At 36.6% G+C, this 17,834-nt stretch overlaps 1 protein-coding gene across 6 annotated transcripts in view; it reads right to left on the bottom strand.

Moving 5' to 3' along the window:
- The window catches only part of AFG2A (AFG2 AAA ATPase homolog A), a 327,260-nt gene that overhangs the window by 307,661 nt on the left and 1,765 nt on the right, over positions 1-17,834 (bottom strand). For all 6 annotated transcript variants that reach the window (XR_014244470.1, XM_082391397.1, XM_082391396.1 and 3 more), the window contains exons 2-9: positions 12,888-13,009; positions 11,693-11,850; positions 8,308-8,366; positions 7,019-7,663; positions 6,206-6,335; positions 5,881-5,937; positions 3,952-4,075; positions 1,524-1,779 (exon numbers count right to left, since the gene is read on the bottom strand). Coding sequence is in view for 5 of the 6 variants with exons in the window: in XM_082391396.1 (XP_082247522.1) it covers positions 1,524-1,779; positions 3,952-4,075; positions 5,881-5,937; positions 6,206-6,335; positions 7,019-7,663; positions 8,308-8,366; positions 11,693-11,850; positions 12,888-13,009 (1,551 nt within the window). In the remaining variant the exon portion in view is untranslated. The remainder of the gene's footprint in view (positions 1-1,523; positions 1,780-3,951; positions 4,076-5,880; positions 5,938-6,205; positions 6,336-7,018; positions 7,664-8,307; positions 8,367-11,692; positions 11,851-12,887; positions 13,010-17,834) is intronic.

Genomic DNA, 17,834 nt, shown 5'->3' with positions numbered 1-17,834 from the left:
AATAAGTGAGATATGCCCATTCTATAGCATTTGGAGCATAATTCTACTATTTTTAATGCTTATAGAGTTTGAGTTGTTTTATCTTTCCTTCTGAGTCACACTATTAACCAAATGTATAAGTTAATCAAGTCCTTAGTCAGACTGTTTCAATGAGAAAATGCAGTTAACTTCACAATCAGCATTAGTCTGCTTTGTAGCATTATTTCTAAGAACACTGTGGGAGAAAGCCCTGACTAACCACCTAAGTTTAAATCATTCAGACAAACAGGCACCAAAGAGAAGACAATGAAGAGTGAAAAAGCCAGGTGTATGAAAGTAGCTAGTGAGGCCAGGCCAGGTTTAGTGCCTAACTCGGGTACTTCCTTGCTCTGTTCTAGTTCATCCTATCCTTCCTATCCTTCTTCCCTCCCTTCCTTCCTTTCTTCCCTTCTTTTTTTCCATTTCTTTCTTCTTCTCCCTTATACCCAAGGAATGTCATATGTACAAAAGCACTTAGGTATCATCTACCACAACCCCCTCAATTTACAGATGGAAAAAACTAAGGCTCAGATAAGGCAAAGAACTTGCCCAAGACCACAAGCCTGATTTTAAAGGTATTTTCTACTCAAAATCCATTTTCTACTATACACCCCTGCCTCTTTAGAAAAATCTCTTGCAAAAATTCTAGCACACTGTTCTTAAACTTTATTCTGCTATATAAAGTTAGAGAACACCACTGCATAACACAACATATACTAGTATTTAAGACAGTATACACAAAACTACATATTTTCCCTACTGGACACTTTAATTTTAAGACTAATCTTTTTAGGGGCTTCCCTGGTGGTGCAGTGGTTGAGAACCTGCCTGCTAATGCAGGGGACGCGAGTTCGAGCCCTGGTCTGGGAGGATCCCACATGCCGTGGAGCGACTGGGCCCGTGAGCCACAATTGCTGAGCCTGCGCGTCTGGAGCCTGTGCTCCGCAACAGGAGAGGCCGCGATGGTGAGAGGCCCGCGCACCGCGATGGGGAGTGGCCCCCGCCTGCCGCAACTAGAGAAAGCCCTCGCACAGAAACGAAGACCCAACACAGCCATAAGTGAATAAATAAATAAATAAATAAATAAATAAAATTTTTAAAAAAGACTAATCTTTTTAAAAATTACCTTCTCAAAATCTGATTCATTGCTAGATTAGGGGAAACAGAAGATCAGCTAAATATCTGAAAATTTGAAATTATTAAGTCATATTAACAGCAGTTAATATTTATTTACTGCTTGTATATGCCAAGTACATCCTTTTTCTATGTGTGTATTTTTATGTGTATATTTTTATTTTTAGGAAGAGGGATTAAGAGTGACTCTTATTTCATTTTTATAGTTTTCTGAATTATCCAGATTTTTTTCATAAAACATATATATTTTATGATTAGAAAAAAAATTAGCTATTTCCATTAGGAAATAAGTGAGATATAAATTATCAGTTTGTAAATAAACCAGTTATTAAATCCATCAGTACAGATTCACTACAGCAAATCACTCTCACCTGCTTCATTACACAAGGCTTTCAAGTCTGCTCCAACGTAGCCATGAGCATTATTTGCCAGCTGTAGCAGTTCAGCTTCAGTGAGCAAATGGGGCACCCTTAGAAGCAGTTTCTGGAGGATATCTAGCCGGTCTTGTGCATTCGGAACTCCAATCTCAATTTCTTTATCAAACCGTCCAGGTCTTCGTAGTGCAGCATCCAAAGCATGAGGGCGATTTGTGGCCCCAAGAACCAGCACCTGTCCTTCACTTCCTTCCTAACAAAACAAAATTAAAATATATTACATATTCTTCTAAAAATAAAAAAATAAAAAAAAATGCACTCGCTATATAGACAAGGATAGATCTAACTGTCCAGGCTGCTAAGTCCTATCCCTTATTTCTCAAATTTTGTCATTCATCCCACATTTCCCAAAGCTCAGTCTAAATGCTCCCTTACCTAGAAAGTTTTCCAATACTTAACTATCTACTGTAAGTGATGTCTCTCCCACTTCTAGCATCTTAACTACACAATTCTCATGAATAACAACATATATACCCTATACCATATAGTTTTAATTTGTTTAACTGTTTTAAGTTGTCCTTTTCCCTACTTGAAAGCAAAGATTATGACCTACACGTGTTTCAAACAGAACAAGGCTCTATTACGCAGTTGTCTAAGAAATCTTCCTCACATTTGCACTGTTTCTATTTTGTTTTGATAAATATTCAAATTCCTGAAAATACACACAACAATATAACCAATACCCAAGTATCAGATACCCTTGAATACATACGGATTTTTACTCTGAGAATAAAATTTGGAACAACAAATTATAAAGAACTATGTTCACAATGAGCCACCTATAGAAATTATCCAACATTCTACTCAGATGACCCAAGTGTAATCTCACAGAGACAAGCTTAACTGGAATGTGATTTGAAGTAAGAAAACTCAAACCTAATCAACTATACTGGATGTGCCAACAGGAAGTGCACAGATTACAGTGAATCTATGAATTATGAGTTTAGAAGACAAAAATACAGGCCCTTAAACACTTTCAGGCTAAAACATCAGTGTCACATGCTCCCAGTCCTGCCCAAAGGCAAGAACATCAGTTCACAGCAGGTCTATCCCAGTGGCAGAGAAAGAGGTAGCAATGACATAGTAATTAAGATCCTCCAACACAGAGCCTCCTATCTGATTTCCTACTCACCAAAATCCATTCTAATTGTAATACAGCTCTCCACATATTTTCTTCAGGATGAAGAGAGCCATTCATAAACAAAGTATTTGGTCAGCTTAATAATTATACTTTTCTTTTTCTTTTTTAAAAAACTTTTCATTGAAGTATAGTTGATAATAATTATACTTCTTATCGTAAATGGACGAACTGGTATCCCAGTTTATGTATCAGTCTCTTGTGAGTGTTGCTATTATGGATCTATCCTCAGAGCTCCACTATCTCCAACATACTAACAACACTGAATCCTCCAGCTATGTAAGTTCAGGACCGAACCTGGGACATTATGATCACACCTAGGTAGTGCCCTAAGACTGAGAACCAGATGGTCATCCAGCCTCCCGCAGGTTACAACCCTTCTCTTATGTTACTCTTAAAATTGTAACACAGGTTAGCAAATAATAGAGACAATACCAAACGTTCCCGTTATTTTCACATGTTCAGTTTCTACCAACAGTCAGTAAAACCAAAAAGTTCGAATTTCCCAGTTTTTCAATGTGCAAAAGACTGGGGACTCTATGATTTCTAAAATTTCTTTTGGTTCTGACATATTATGATTCTAAAAATGTGAGTTATTTACAATCTTGTATAAGAAGTGTATTCTTCTGATAAATGCCTAACAGGAGTCTGAGAGAATTTTTCTTCATTCCTCTTCCCTATTAGTCCTATGGATCTCCCTTTCACAATCAGCACATAGTTTTCATTAATATAAGACTGTATGCACTATCAAAGAATCTGGTAACATGAGTAAATTCTTTTTAAATGCTGTACAAACACATTTCCCATTATTCTCACTTTCTGTCCTTTCACTTGCCCAACTTAGAGCCCCCAAAGAATCAATTTTTACAAGAGTAATAAGACTTACTCATGAAATTTCTTAGTAAATTCCCCTTAAATTTAATTGCTAAATTTTCCTTACTGACTTGGGCTTCAGGTTTTTAGATTAATACCACTTACTATAAATCTATCATTGTATATAATTTTATATGCTAGAAAAATATGCCAGGTTATACTGTCCTAGCTGTTACAAAGAAATCATGAATAAAATTATTTTATGGGTCTTTCCTCTAGTTTTTACAGCTAATATTTCTTCCTTACCCTAGAGGATCCAAAAAACTCAGACATATTTGACAGTTTTTGCCACTACATACATATTATTAAGAAAATACCCCCTACCACAGAAATCAATACTGGTGCTGTACTTACTGAACCAATACCATCCATCAGTGTTAAGAGTGAAGCTACAACTCTTTTTTCCACTTCATTCTGAGCCCCTTCTCTTTTAGGGCAAAGTGCATCCAGCTCATCAATAAAAATAATTGATGGGTGCCTAAAAATAAACAAGTAAAATGAATTCTCCAATATACATTAAATTTTTAAATGATTGTTGCACTGCAGTTAAAAAATTGAAATTGTTTTAATTTTTTGACTGAAATGCAATGCATCAAATTTAGGATTTAATTAATAATATTAAAGACAAAAGCAATAGGATGTTAAGCTGAAAAATCTTAGATTAATTCTAGCCTAAATTATTAACTCACCAATATCACATTCTAGTAGATCTGCCCTCAATAAAAAGCAGAGTACTGAGAACATGTATTGCTCATGAGATGACAGTCTATGCCCAGACAGAACTTGCCCACTAATGCCCACTAAATTGCTATGCCTGGATCAATTCAGAAGCTGAGGCCAGTGATGCTATTCCTTGGAGATGGTTTAAAGTTCCAAGGGATAGAAAGTAGAAATGCTCTTTTTAAAAAATCTACTAAAAAAACAACTTTCAAGATGACCAATTCTCCCATAAAAAGATGTGAATTCTCTCATAAGAGGAAGTCTCAACTTCCAGGAACAAATTAATAGTGACAACAAAAACATACTAAAAAATAAGGTATACCACTGGTTCTCCAATCTTCAGTGTTTGGAGTAAAGACTACTTATTTTATCTACTGGGGGAAAAAAAAACTTTAAAAATGGAAGTTTTGATAAGAGAGCAGTAATTATGGTAGGTTACATACCAAAACAATGGAAGAGACATAGCCATATTATGAATAAAGCTACATTAGACCAAGTTACAGGCCATTCTTTAATACTCCTCGCAATGTAACAACGGTAGCCTAAACTGAGAAATGATTAGTAAGAATCATTTTTAAAGCAAAAGATTTGTCACTCTGAAGCAAACTGTAATAAAACTAAGTTTTAAGCCTAAAGGGCAACTGTAATAGTCTACTGAGATTAGATGTACCCAAAAGAAAGAAAATCATAAATTTATATGCTCAAGCAAATTCACATGACTTATCGGACAGCACTGTCTTAATTCTTTTACCTTATGTAATTTTTAAAATTGAGATATTGACATATAACATTACTTTCAGTTATACAACATAATGATTCAACATTTGTATATACGTATCGTGAAATGATTACCGCAATAAGTCTAATTCACATTGTCTCCGTACAGTTATAAAATTTTTTTTCTTATAATGAGAACTGTTAAAATCTACTCTCTTTGCAACTTTCAAATGTGCAATACAGTACTATTAACTACAGTCACCATGCTGTAGATAACATCCCCATGATTTATTTATTTTATAACTGGAAGTTTGTACCTTTTGCTACATTATGTAATTTAATAACTTATTTATCATATTTCCAAAACAATATTAGATAGAACTAGATTAGATAGAACCTCATTAAACTTACAATCTACTTCCAGTGCTATCACTATTTTTTTTTTTAATTTATTTATTTATTTTATTTATGGCTGTGTTGGGTCTTCGTTTCTCTGTGAGGGCTTTCTCTAGTAGTGGCATGCGGGAGCCACTCTTCATCGCAGTGCGCGGGCCTCTCACTATCGTGGTCTCTCTTGTTGCGGAGCACAGGCTCCAGACGCGCAGGCTCGGCAATTGTGGCTCATGGGCCCAGCTGCTCTGCGGCGTGTGGGATCCTCCCAGACCAGGGCTCGAACCCGTGTCCCCTGCATTGGCAGGCAGATTCTCAACCACTGCGCCACCAGGGAAGCCCCTATCACTATTATTTTTGTTCTATTCTTTCATGCTTCGTATAAAGTGCTACTATCTCTACTTTCATTAATACAGCCTTGACTACTAATTCCAAACATCCAAAAATAAAGAATACCGCAGAGTGGCTTCAGCAAATATCTGACGTAACCTTGCTTCAGTCTCCCCATAGAATCTGTAACAAATAAAATATATTTAAGGACCAACTCTTATCATTTTTAAAGCTCTATCTATAAAAGCTCACCTGACTTTTCAAATATTTCCACAATACTTAATACTACTTTCAAAAATTATTTTCCAAACTTAATGTTTATACACATTAAAAAAAGCAAATTTAAAATATTTCAAGGTGTGAAATAGAATACTATTGAGCCATTTTTTAAAAACCACATTTAAGAAGTATATCTAATAATATTGTTTAGTCTATTAAATTATGCACTTACTTGCTAATGATTTCAGGGCCATTAATTACAGAAACATAGGCACCAACTTCATTAGCAACAGCCCTGGCAATCATTGTCTTTCCAGTACCTGGAGGGCCATAGAGCAACACTCCTCTAGGGGGAGGAATTCCTAGAAGAAAAAGCAGAGAACACTGGATGCAGCATTACTAGGTTGCTTGTAAGTGTTGTCATATGACTTCAAACACGAGTTATAAAATAAATTTACCTTGCACAAAAACTAAAGTAAGAGTCAGAACTTCCCTTTCCCCATAGAAAAATGTACTAACTAGCCCAAACGCTGATCTCAAGCAATGACTTTTTCTCTCTCTGTAGACCCAACCAGGCCAGGCTGGTTAGTAAAAAACTGGTTTAACACCCACACTATTGACATGCCCCATCCCACACAGCACAGTTCAATGATCAAAAAACAAAGCCCAAACAACAAGAAGGGCATCCAAAATAAGCCACCAACCCCAATTTTTATCCAACTAGCCATCTCAGAGAATATAAGCCTTACCAGGGTTCATTTTATATGTGAATCCAAGTATTCATTATATATATATATATATATATATATATATATATATATATATATATATATATATATATATATAAAACAACTAACTCACATTACAACCTGAAGAGACCAAGCATAGAAAAAGGCCGACTTAACTGGCATCTCCTACCATACCTCCCACTCAGGAAAGAAAAACAGGAAAAGAGGGTGAACAATTATTAGATAAGTGAAATAAGCCAACTGCTTTTTAGTTTGAATTTAACATTTCTGGGTGTAATACACTGAAGAAATCATACCATAACTCTTGAAAAGCTCAGGCTGTTTGAGAGGTAATTCAATTATTTCTCTAATTCCTTTCAGCTGACTATTTAAGCCACCTATCATGTCATAAGTTACTTTTAATTGGTTGCCTTGATCTTTTGAATTTGTACGAATCTTTGTAAAATTGACTCTTGTTGTGGAAGAAATAAAGTAAAAGTTATCGGTGTTGCACTGTGCTCCCACGCTGGGTGACTTTAGCAATCTCTCTTCATTGACGGGCTGCTCATTTCCTTCTCTGGCCGACTGAGAACGATGTTCAAGACCTGTGACTGCCTCTAGTCCAAGTCCACTGCCATTCCCAGGACTCTGTGTAACACCTGACGAAACGCCACCAGCTTTATTTATCATTCTGCCATCTCCTGGTTTGTAAGGAGTACTGCTTGATGCTGGGTTTGGGGGCACTTCCAGACTTAACTGGCTCAGCTGTAAGGATATATCCAGGGTACTAGCTTCCATGCTGGATGGCTTGGAGGCCACTCCCCGGGCAACAGTGTCAGAGTCACTCTGAGCCCTTCTCAACATCGCACCATCTGCTCCTTTCACTCGCAACACTTGCAACTTGCATGGTCGTCCATAGAATGTACAATACAGAAAGTTGCCTGGTAAAACAATCTTGCCATCTGGAAAACAATTTATTAAATATATACGTTAGCACAATTTTTCACCCATTTAAAGTTTAAATAGCAATTGATTTCATCTATTAACAAAACTATCTGACTGAAAAGACTAAATCAAAGATGGAAGTATTAATAAAACAACTGTTATGAAAAATAGAGGTCCTAATATTCCCCTATGATACGGCACTATCTGGAGACAGAAGGTCAAGCTAATTCTCTGAAATTCTCTACACTCAGTACATTTAGGATTCTATCAGCTATAACCCCGTAGAGCCAGGCATTCCATGTTCAGTAACGAACCAAGCTAAAATGGCACACCTACACCAACACTCCAAGATAACATACCTGACTGGAAAGAACAGAGTTCAAGGGTTAAAAGTCTTAGTTCTACCACTGACTTTGCTCACAGTTAAGTCAAAAATTCTCTCCACTGCTCAACTGCCAATCAATTACTTGGCAGTTGGGGGTGGGGGCCGGGGGCAGATACTACATCCCTATCTTAAAAGGACGTTCATTCGTTGAGAAGAATATTCTCTACACTATTTTAAAGAACAGCATTATGTACACAAGACCTCAAAGACACATCAGTTTATTTGCTGCTGCCTTGCTTTTTAAAATTTAGAAAACGTATGAAAGATACATCTCACCTAGTTTTCTCAGAAGACAAGTAGTCAGTTGTTCTTCATTAATATCTGCATTTTTGTCACTGTGAAGGGTGGGAGAAATAAAAATCAGCATTAAGTACACCAGAAACTAAAATGTAATATAAAATGACATGTACACAGTTGTGATGTAGACCTAATCAAAAGAATCGTTAGTTTACAACCAGGAAATGATTTATACAATTTTGGAATTATTTACACTTTTTAGATACTTCTTATAGCCATGAAAACACCATTTGCAATTTGGTGTCCTAGTGGCCTAAATCAGTCTTCTTTCCTATCTTACACACCACGCACACACACCCCTATATACTCGGGTATATACATGTATACACGTGTGTACATTTATGTACTACATCTGTGGATGTATAGAAGCAATAAATCACAATGAAAAGTATGTGTTTTTTATTGTGTGTTATAGTCAGAAACATTGGAACAACACTGGCCTCAATTAATCATTTCCTTTCTGAACTTGCCCAGCTTGGAGAAAGGCTTTTATTAATAGCTTACTTTATTCTCTTTGTATAATTTATAAATTATCTTTAAGGAAATTTAAATCCTATAGACTACGTTATCTGAAGAGGTAGAAAAAAAGCAAAGTAATGGTACAGTGCAAGTTTATTCTAGAGAAAGGGTATGCCTAAGAAAAAATGGAAAAGCCTTCTTCTGACCAAAAACTGTGTCTTCCAGGAAGATTGCCTGTTTGAGTACAGGAAACATGCCTAAAAACCATTACACTTGTAAAGAAACACGTTCTTGGAGAGTTCTCAGAATATGTGCATTTTCCCTCCTCCTCCTTGTGTAAGCAGCCCGTATCAGCAGAGGAAGCCTACAGTTGCGAGCTCTGCCAGAGATCACAGAGGGAGAATGGTTTAGCTCAGGAAAAGGTGTATTAGCAGGCGCATCTGGTCCAAATCTAAGCCTTGCTCCCAACCACTTTATCAGTAACAAAATCAATACAGCCAAACTACATTCTTTAAAATTCCGTACGCAAATTCACCTACTTGCTAAAATGTGTTTATAACCCCAAAATCAATACTAGCAGAGCTTTGCCGGTCATTTGTGGATGAGCATAGAGCAGGCAAAAACTGTAACCCAATACTTTCCCAGCTGAGGCTGAAAAAGGCCTATTGTTTCAACTCTCATTCAGAGGTGACCAGAGGATGGAAGCTGGGGAGGGTTGGGAGCAGTGCAGTATCGCGTGAAAAGTTCCAGCTCTGGCACCAGACAGAGGGGGTTTGAATCCTAACTCTGGCATCTGTTAATGGGGTGGCCTCAGGCAAGTCACTTAATATTTCTGAGCCACTTCTCCTCTTTTGAAAAATAAAGAAAATAGAATCTACCAGAATGAGTTGTTTCAAGGACTTAAGATTATAATCTACATAAAATATATATTTTCATATATTTATATGTATTAAATAAATACACATACATATAGACACACACACACACAAACACACACACCCTCCCTAGGAGCAATGGTTCAGTATTTGCTAATTCAGTATTTGTGGCACCGTCATGGAACACAACTACCACCAATAATGAGAACCAACTGTGTATTCATATAAAAGAGAGAAAAACAAGGAGAAAATTTCGTGAATCAAATGCGTGTATAAACTAAAGAGAAGATTGTACTTATTTCCTTAAATACTTAAATTTACCTGTTTAAAGAACCCTGAAACTACTTAAATGGCTTTTATTTATTAAACTTTGAAGAGAAAATATTTGCAAATATGTACAAATATGTAAAATATGTAAAACAATCAGTTTTGCTTTTAAAAAAAGCACAGATAAAATCATTTCCACTAGAAGGAGCTCTAACATTAGTATTGATAATAAATTTTTTCAGATACAACTGAAAGATTTAAACAGCAGACTAAAATAACTGATTCTTCTTAATGGAAATTAAGTTTCTTGTCTAAGTTCTGCTGCCACATTTAAAACATAAGGTTCTTTAAAATAAAAAACCAAGTTTCCATTTAAAACATACACAGTCCCCCTATAGTAGGTAATCATTATCACCTAAGACTGCTGCGCCCTCAAGAGGTCACACTTGTTAGTAATCATCAAAAATCCAGTCAACTGATTACTGCTACCTAAAGCACTGTTTTAAAACAGTCTGAAGATTAATTCTGTTGAACCTGAGTTAACTAAAAAATTACCATAAAATAATGGGCAGGTTACTTCTCCTCACTGAGCCCGTTTCCTCACCTGTAAAAAGAGGGATAAATATGGATACCTTGCTGGATGTTTAGAGGACTAAATGAGAGAAGAAAAAGGGGAAAGTGTGCGTGTGGGTGCTAGTACACAGCTGGCGCTCAACATATGTTGTGTTCTCTTTTCCTTTCTGGCTTTTTATTTTGTTGCTTGTTAAACTGTTATTCAATGCACTGAAGACATTTTCCTGTTTTTAAAAGAAAAAATACACTAAAGCTTAAGCTTGGAATCTACAAAAGTAGCCAAAGTGGAGAAAACTTTTCAAAATCAAGCTAATGATTGAAAAATGTTTTGTGATTCCAGCATATAATATAAAATTCCCCAAGTTTTTATAAACATGATATTAAAGTATTAACGGGTTTTTTTAAAAAACAAATTTTGATAAGACTTGGATATGCAAACTGAGTAAAAATCCTATTAGATACAGAACATCCAAGAGGATGGGTGATATACTTTAACCATATTTGTCATCTTTGGTGGGGGACTATTTAAAAATTGGATAGATATAATTGTTTTATTTGACTGAATAATCAATGAGTTAAAATACACAATCAGGTACACTTCGCCTGAGCAGTCTTAATTAAAACTGTTTCTTGCCAAATCACAGTAATCTATTCCTGTCTTTACGACTAGTAAAAAAGACAAGAAGCCCTGATTACCCTGCAAACCAAGACAAAAAAGAACACTGTTAAATATCCATCAACAACAATTCCTCTCACCTAAAATGTCAGGGCATATTCTAATCACGGGACATTAGAGAGTCCATAGTCCATAAATCACATAGCACCCATCTAGCTTGTGCTGTCTGACACAGTAGGCCTCTAGCCACTCACCACATGTGGCTATCAAGTGTTAAAAATGTGGCTAGCCCAAACTGAGATATGCTACAAGTGTAATATAACACACTGGATTTTGAAGATTCAGTTTGAAAAACAGAATGAAAAATCTTGTTAATAGTTTTTTGTAGTTATTATAAATTCAAATAAGACTTTACATATACTGGTTAAATAAAACATACCATTACAATTACTTTCTCTTTCTCTTCACTTTTTAAATGTGGCTACTAGAAAATGCAAAATTACATGTGTGGTTCACATTTGTGACTCATTTGGGCAGCACGGATCCAGACAGTCACCAAAGAAAAGAGCCAAACCTGAGTGCCACGTCCATTTCCTCAGCCTGCAGCACAGCACCCAAAACAGGCTGGACGTGGATGGCATCACCAACCCTCACACCCACATTCTTCTGTGCCATTTCACTCAGGCCAACCTTGCCTCCAGGAAATCCTGCCACAGGCCAGGCCGTAGAGACCTGCCCAGGACATAGGAAACAAAAATATAAGAAAATAAATATTTGTAGAATATCACTCATTTATAAGGAAGAAAACTAAGCACAGTCAAGTACATGGATCTGCAAAACACAGTCCTTACCCCAAAGGAGTTATGATGTGACATCAGTTACAAAAAAACTATTTTTTTATAAATACTACATCTCTTTTGTGAAGATTAGGAATAATCCCACAGTGAAAATGGTGGAAGAGCTGAAAGGTGGATTTAAGACAAGAGACAAAGACATTAACAGGTGATAAGAGAAAAATGAGAAAAAATACTGAAGACAAGCTAAGTGTAAGGTAGTTCAGTCTGGAGCATAAACTACATGCAGCAAACAGTGAGTGACCCAGTACAAGAGCTCCATGGGAACCTGGTTCTCAACAGACTTAAATCGTAAGGGAGAAACTCAAAGATTTCTAGCTCCAGATAATAGGCTGAGCTCACACATTTATAGTCTTCTCTTCCACAAAACACAGTAAAGGATTTTTTACAGTATAAGCCCAGAACAATGAAAGGAATGGGAGGCAAGCCATCAGCAGATATAAGACTGCAAAACATTTCCAGAGGACCCCACTGGACGAGAGAACATTGACTGATGAAGCAGCAGCAGAAGACATGGCAGAGTCAGAGGAAGAAACCTAAGCTGCCAAAAATGACCCAGGAAAGGTTCTGGACTTAGGGTCTCAGGTATGATGAATGGCAGCCAGGACAAACGGAGGGTAATCAAATATTTACGTACAAAACAGATGACCCAAAATAACATTTCTGTGAAGAAATACAACTAACAGACTGGGAGAAATAGGGCTGGTAGTGTGTCACTACCTCTGGAGGAAAGGCTTCTTTCTACATCATGACACTTAGGGCCTACAACTCCCAGGGTATAAAAGGAAGGAAAAGTTTATATAGATGTAAGGGTCTTGTAAGATATAGCTTTTCAATTATTACTGCTTGTGTTGAAAATTAAAATCAAAAACATCTGAAATATTTCTGAAGTAAGGAAATGAAAAGGACTCTCACCTCTTGCTTTCCATCCAAACTGGTAAGCAACACTGGTCGACCAATACATATGTTTGCAGACTTCATGGTGTTGAGTCCAAGTTGAACAAGGGAATTCTGGAATGCTTTAGGAACTTTGTTGTCTACCAAGAAGGAAAAGAAAATTATTTTTGCACTATTTGTAACTGAAGTTAAAGCATGCTTTCTTTTGGAGTAAATAGAAATCCTTTATCCACATGACCATATGAATGCACTTACCAAACCCTGGAGAAACTACTGTCCCAACCCTCCTTATTTTAGCAATCAGACTTAAAACCAAACCTTTGTAAGGGTCCACTGACAATATGACTGCTAACTAAAAAAGGATGTTTTATGGGGTAGGTATTGGTTTTCATTATTTAAAAAAAAAAATCTCTAATTTCATCACTGACTGAACATACTTGCAGTAGGGCTTTTCATACTTGCATTCTGAACCTTTCATATTACAGATTCTAAGTTGAGCTGGTTACTAGTACTCAAAGGCTTGAACTGGGGAAATGACACATCATCTGGCTCTAGAGGATTAAGTTATGTTTCCACTTCTCACCCACAGGATAGCAACCAGACATTTTTCCTTTCTATTCCCAGGAACACATGGATCACAGTAACACAGGTCTTATTCCTGAGGCGAACACACACCGACTCAAATGACCATTAGACCTTTCAACTTTTGGCCAAAGAAGGGGCCCAGAACTCAGTCCAGTTTCAAAACCTCTGAAAAGGATGTGCGAACATCTCCACCCCTGCCCACACACTGCCTCAAGCTCCACATTTGGTTAGCTGTCCCTCCTCTGATGCTCCCAGCACCCTATGTTGCCAGATACTAGCACTCATCACAATATTCATTTATTTTACAATCTGACTTTCCTTTAACAATATACTGCTTTGTAACAGGAAATGGGTCATATTCATCTTTGTAACTCCAACGCCTAGGAGTGCATCAAATATAGCAGATGCATAACAAATATGCATGAAATGAATGAATGTAGATGAGTATACAATATTTTTCTTTTCAGCACAAAATCCACGTAACACTTATGATGCCTGTCACGTAAACTTTATTATAAAACTTATAGTCACATATATCATAATCACAGAGCTCTGACTATTAGTGTTCTTTCATAATCAGAAAAACAGATCTTTTGTAATTAAAAAGGAACTAAGTCAACAAAAGGAAAACCATGAGGTATGTCTGATTTACATCATTCTCTGCCACTGCGAAGTAACTTCCCAACACATTTATTTTCCCTCTGTCATCAGATGAACAAATCTAGAAAAACAAAGCATCTCCCAGGGCTAAGATTAACAGGACTGAGCATAAAATAAGCATTTTTTAAAACATGACAGGCTGAAAAGAAATTCAACTTTCCTATGAGCACCAGGTCTCTTACACAGTTTACCCATCAATAAGAGCAAAGCGTCCTGTTTGATAACCTCATAATGTTCAGTTTCTGCCACTTCTTTCTTCCTAATAAAGGAAACCTCAATGAATCACCCTTCCCTCTTGATAATTACCTTGAGGGGGGTACTCAGTCCCTGACAAGATTCTAAGTTTTCTTCCTCTCTTCCCTCCATCCTATCCTGCACCAAGATTTGAAACATCACACTCTTCTCTAAATACCTCCATTTCCTCCCTATCAGCAATGGAGATCATGTTCAAATTCCCATCCATTGGCTTTATTCCTAATACATTTCCATTGTATTCTCTGCTTACAGCATCCAAATCTACGTAAGCTATCCCCCACACAATTCCCTTCACCAGTCCGCATTCCTTCAATACTTTAAAAATATATCTCTACATCTACTTCCTATTAATTAACTTCACACTTACTGAGCACCTTATGTGCCAGATTAACTAATGAGATAGTAAAGGTAATTTCAAACAACCACCCACCCTTCATTTGTTCATTCAGCAAATATTTACCATGTGCCCACTATATGGCAGGATACTACACTAGGCACTGGGGAAATAAGGTGAACAAAAGCAGACACAGTCCTTGGCCTCATGGAGTTTATAACTTAATAGAAAGAGTTATTAAACAATCACTAAATAACTGTACAATTCTAAACTAAGATTAATGCAATGAAAGAAAAACTAAGAGTGCTAAGAGAGACTATAATGCAGGATCAGATCTAATTTGGAAGAATCAGAGAATGCTTCTCCAAGAATATTTAAATTCAGGTCTGAAGGAAGAGTAAAATTAACTAAATGAAGAGTGGGGGGGAAAAGACAATTCTCAGCAAAAAGAAGAGCTTGTACAGAGATCCTTGACAAAAGACAGCATTGTGCATCTGAGGGGAAAAGTACAGGCAAAGTGGTGGGAAACAAGGAGCCACATAAGGAAGGTCAAGACCACCCAGGGCAGTGGGCTTTATCAAGCTCCTGGTCTTTAATCTGACAGTAATTGGAGGCCAGTTAGTGGTGAAAAGCAGGGTCGTGACAGGATTTTTATTTTAAAAGATCATTCTGTCTGCAGAGTGGAAAAGGAATTGGAGGGGAGCAGCTAGTGTAGTAGTCCAGGTGAGAGAGGATGGTGTCTGAGATTAAGGTTGAAGCAGTGGGAAGGGAGCACAGAAGTGGAATGTGGGAAATACTTAGTTAGTAAACAGGACTTGGTGGTGGACTGGATAATGTGAGATGTAAGAGAGCAGTGTCATGAAGGAATCTTAGATTTCTGAATTTTACAATGAGAAAGACTGAACAGAGCTCATTTGTTTTGTTGGAGGAAATATGACTTCAGGAAGTCAGTCCTGAAGTATCTTTGAAAAGTCCAAAAGAAGAGGTATAGCACAGTGCTATATTCAAAGTATGGACCACAAATTAAGAAAACAATCCCATTTACAACTGCATCGAATAAATTTAACCAAGGGGGTGAAAGACTTGTACGTGGAAAACTACAAGACTCTGATGAAAGAAACTGAAGACACAAATAAATGAAAAGATATACTGTACTCACAGATTGGAAGAATCAATATTGTTCAAATGTCTATACTACTACCTAAAGCAATCTACAGATTCAATGCAATCCCTATCAAAATACTAATGGCATTTTCCACAGAACTAGAACTAATGATCCTAAAATCCGTATGGAACTGGAATAGCCACAGCAATCTTGAGAAAGAACAAAGCTGAAGGTAGCATGCGCCCTGATTTCAAACTATACTGCAAAGTTATAGTAATCAAAAAAGTATGGTACTGGCACAAAAACAGACACATAGATCAATGGAACAGAATAGAGAGCTCAGAAATGAACCACACCTATGGGGAAATTAATCGACGACAAAAGAGGCAAGAATATATAATGGGCAAAAGAGAGCCTCTTCAATAAATGGTGTTGCGAAAACTGGACAGTTACATGCAAAAGAATCAAACTGGATCACTTTCTTACACCATGTACAAAATAAACTCAAAATGGATTAAAGATTTTAAATATAAGACCTGAAACCATAAAACTCCTAGAAGAAAATATATACAGAAAACTCTTTGAAGTTGGTCTTAGCAGTATTTTTTGGATCTGTCTTCTGAGGCAAGGGCAACAAAAGCAAAAATAAATAAATGAGACTACATGAAACTAAAAAGCTTTTGCACAATGAAGGAAACCATCAACGAAACAAAAAGACAGCCTACTGAATGAAAGAAGATATCTGCAAATGATATATCCAATAAGGGGTTAATATCCAAAACACATAAATAACTTTTACACATATATATTACAATGAAATATTACTCAGCCATAAAAAAGAATGAAATCTTCCCATTTGCAACCACATGGATGGATCTAGAGGGTATTATGCCAAGTGAAATAAGTCAGAGAAAGATCAATATCAGATGATTTCACTTATGTGTGGAAACTAAAAAACAAAACAAACAGAAACACTCATAGATACACAGATACAAAGAACAAAGGGATATTTGCTAGATGGGAGGAGGGTGGGGGGGCTGGGCAAAGAGGGGAAGGTGATTAAGAGGTACAAACTTCCAGTTATAAAGTAAATAAGTCACAGAGAAGTAATGTACAGCATAAGGAATATAGTCAATACTGAAATAACTTTGGATGGTGACAGACGGTTGGTTACTAGACTTTATCAAGGTGATCATTTCCTAATGTATTTAAAAGTGAATCACTATGACTTACACCTGAAATTAATACTGTTCATCAACTATATTTCAATTAAAAAAAAAAAAGTGTGGTCCACAAACTATCTGATACTGTTCATGATGAGGTAAGTACAAAAAATGAGAATATGCATTTAGAAGCTTTTATTGCAATTTGAAAGAGTAATTTTGCATGTGTTGAATCTAATAAAAATTTCTCTTTTTTAACTTATTTTTCCAATAATTTACTTTTATCATATTTTACAACAGTGCTGATCTGTGACGTGTTGTAAATTTTTAAACCTTCCCTATGGAGTTTGAGAAGCATTGATCTAGAAGACAATTAAATCAAGACTCAGAACAATCTAAATTACAAATACAAATCTGAAAATAATAAGGGTAAACGTGAAGGAAACGCTGGGCATTGGATGAACTTGCCAAAGAAAGAAGATTTATAGAGAGAAAAAGAGGGTTTAGGACTAAGAATTAAGGAACTTCTACATTTGATCGTTAGGTGGAAGAGGGCGAGCCTGCAGAGGGAACTGATGAAGTACCAACCAAAGGAGGGAGAAAAACTAGGAGGTTTTGATGACACATAAGTCAAGAAATAAAGTGTTTCAAGAAGATGGAAATGGCTGACAATACCAAAAGCTGCTGAGGGGTCAAGTAAAGTAAGTAATGAAAAACCATCCATTGGATTTACCAACGTGGAGATCATCAGTGACCAGGACACAGGCAGTTTCCATGGAATAATGAGGTGGATGTCAAATAGGAATAGGCTAGGGAGTTAAGTGAGAGATGAGGAGGCAGGGACCCCTCCTTTTAAGAAGTCT

Source organism: Balaenoptera borealis (genome assembly GCF_965194805.1).
Source record: "Balaenoptera borealis genome assembly, chromosome: 4".
Classification (NCBI taxonomy): domain Eukaryota; kingdom Metazoa; phylum Chordata; class Mammalia; order Artiodactyla; family Balaenopteridae; genus Balaenoptera; species Balaenoptera borealis.
This window is presented reverse-complemented; position numbering and strand designations above follow the sequence as displayed.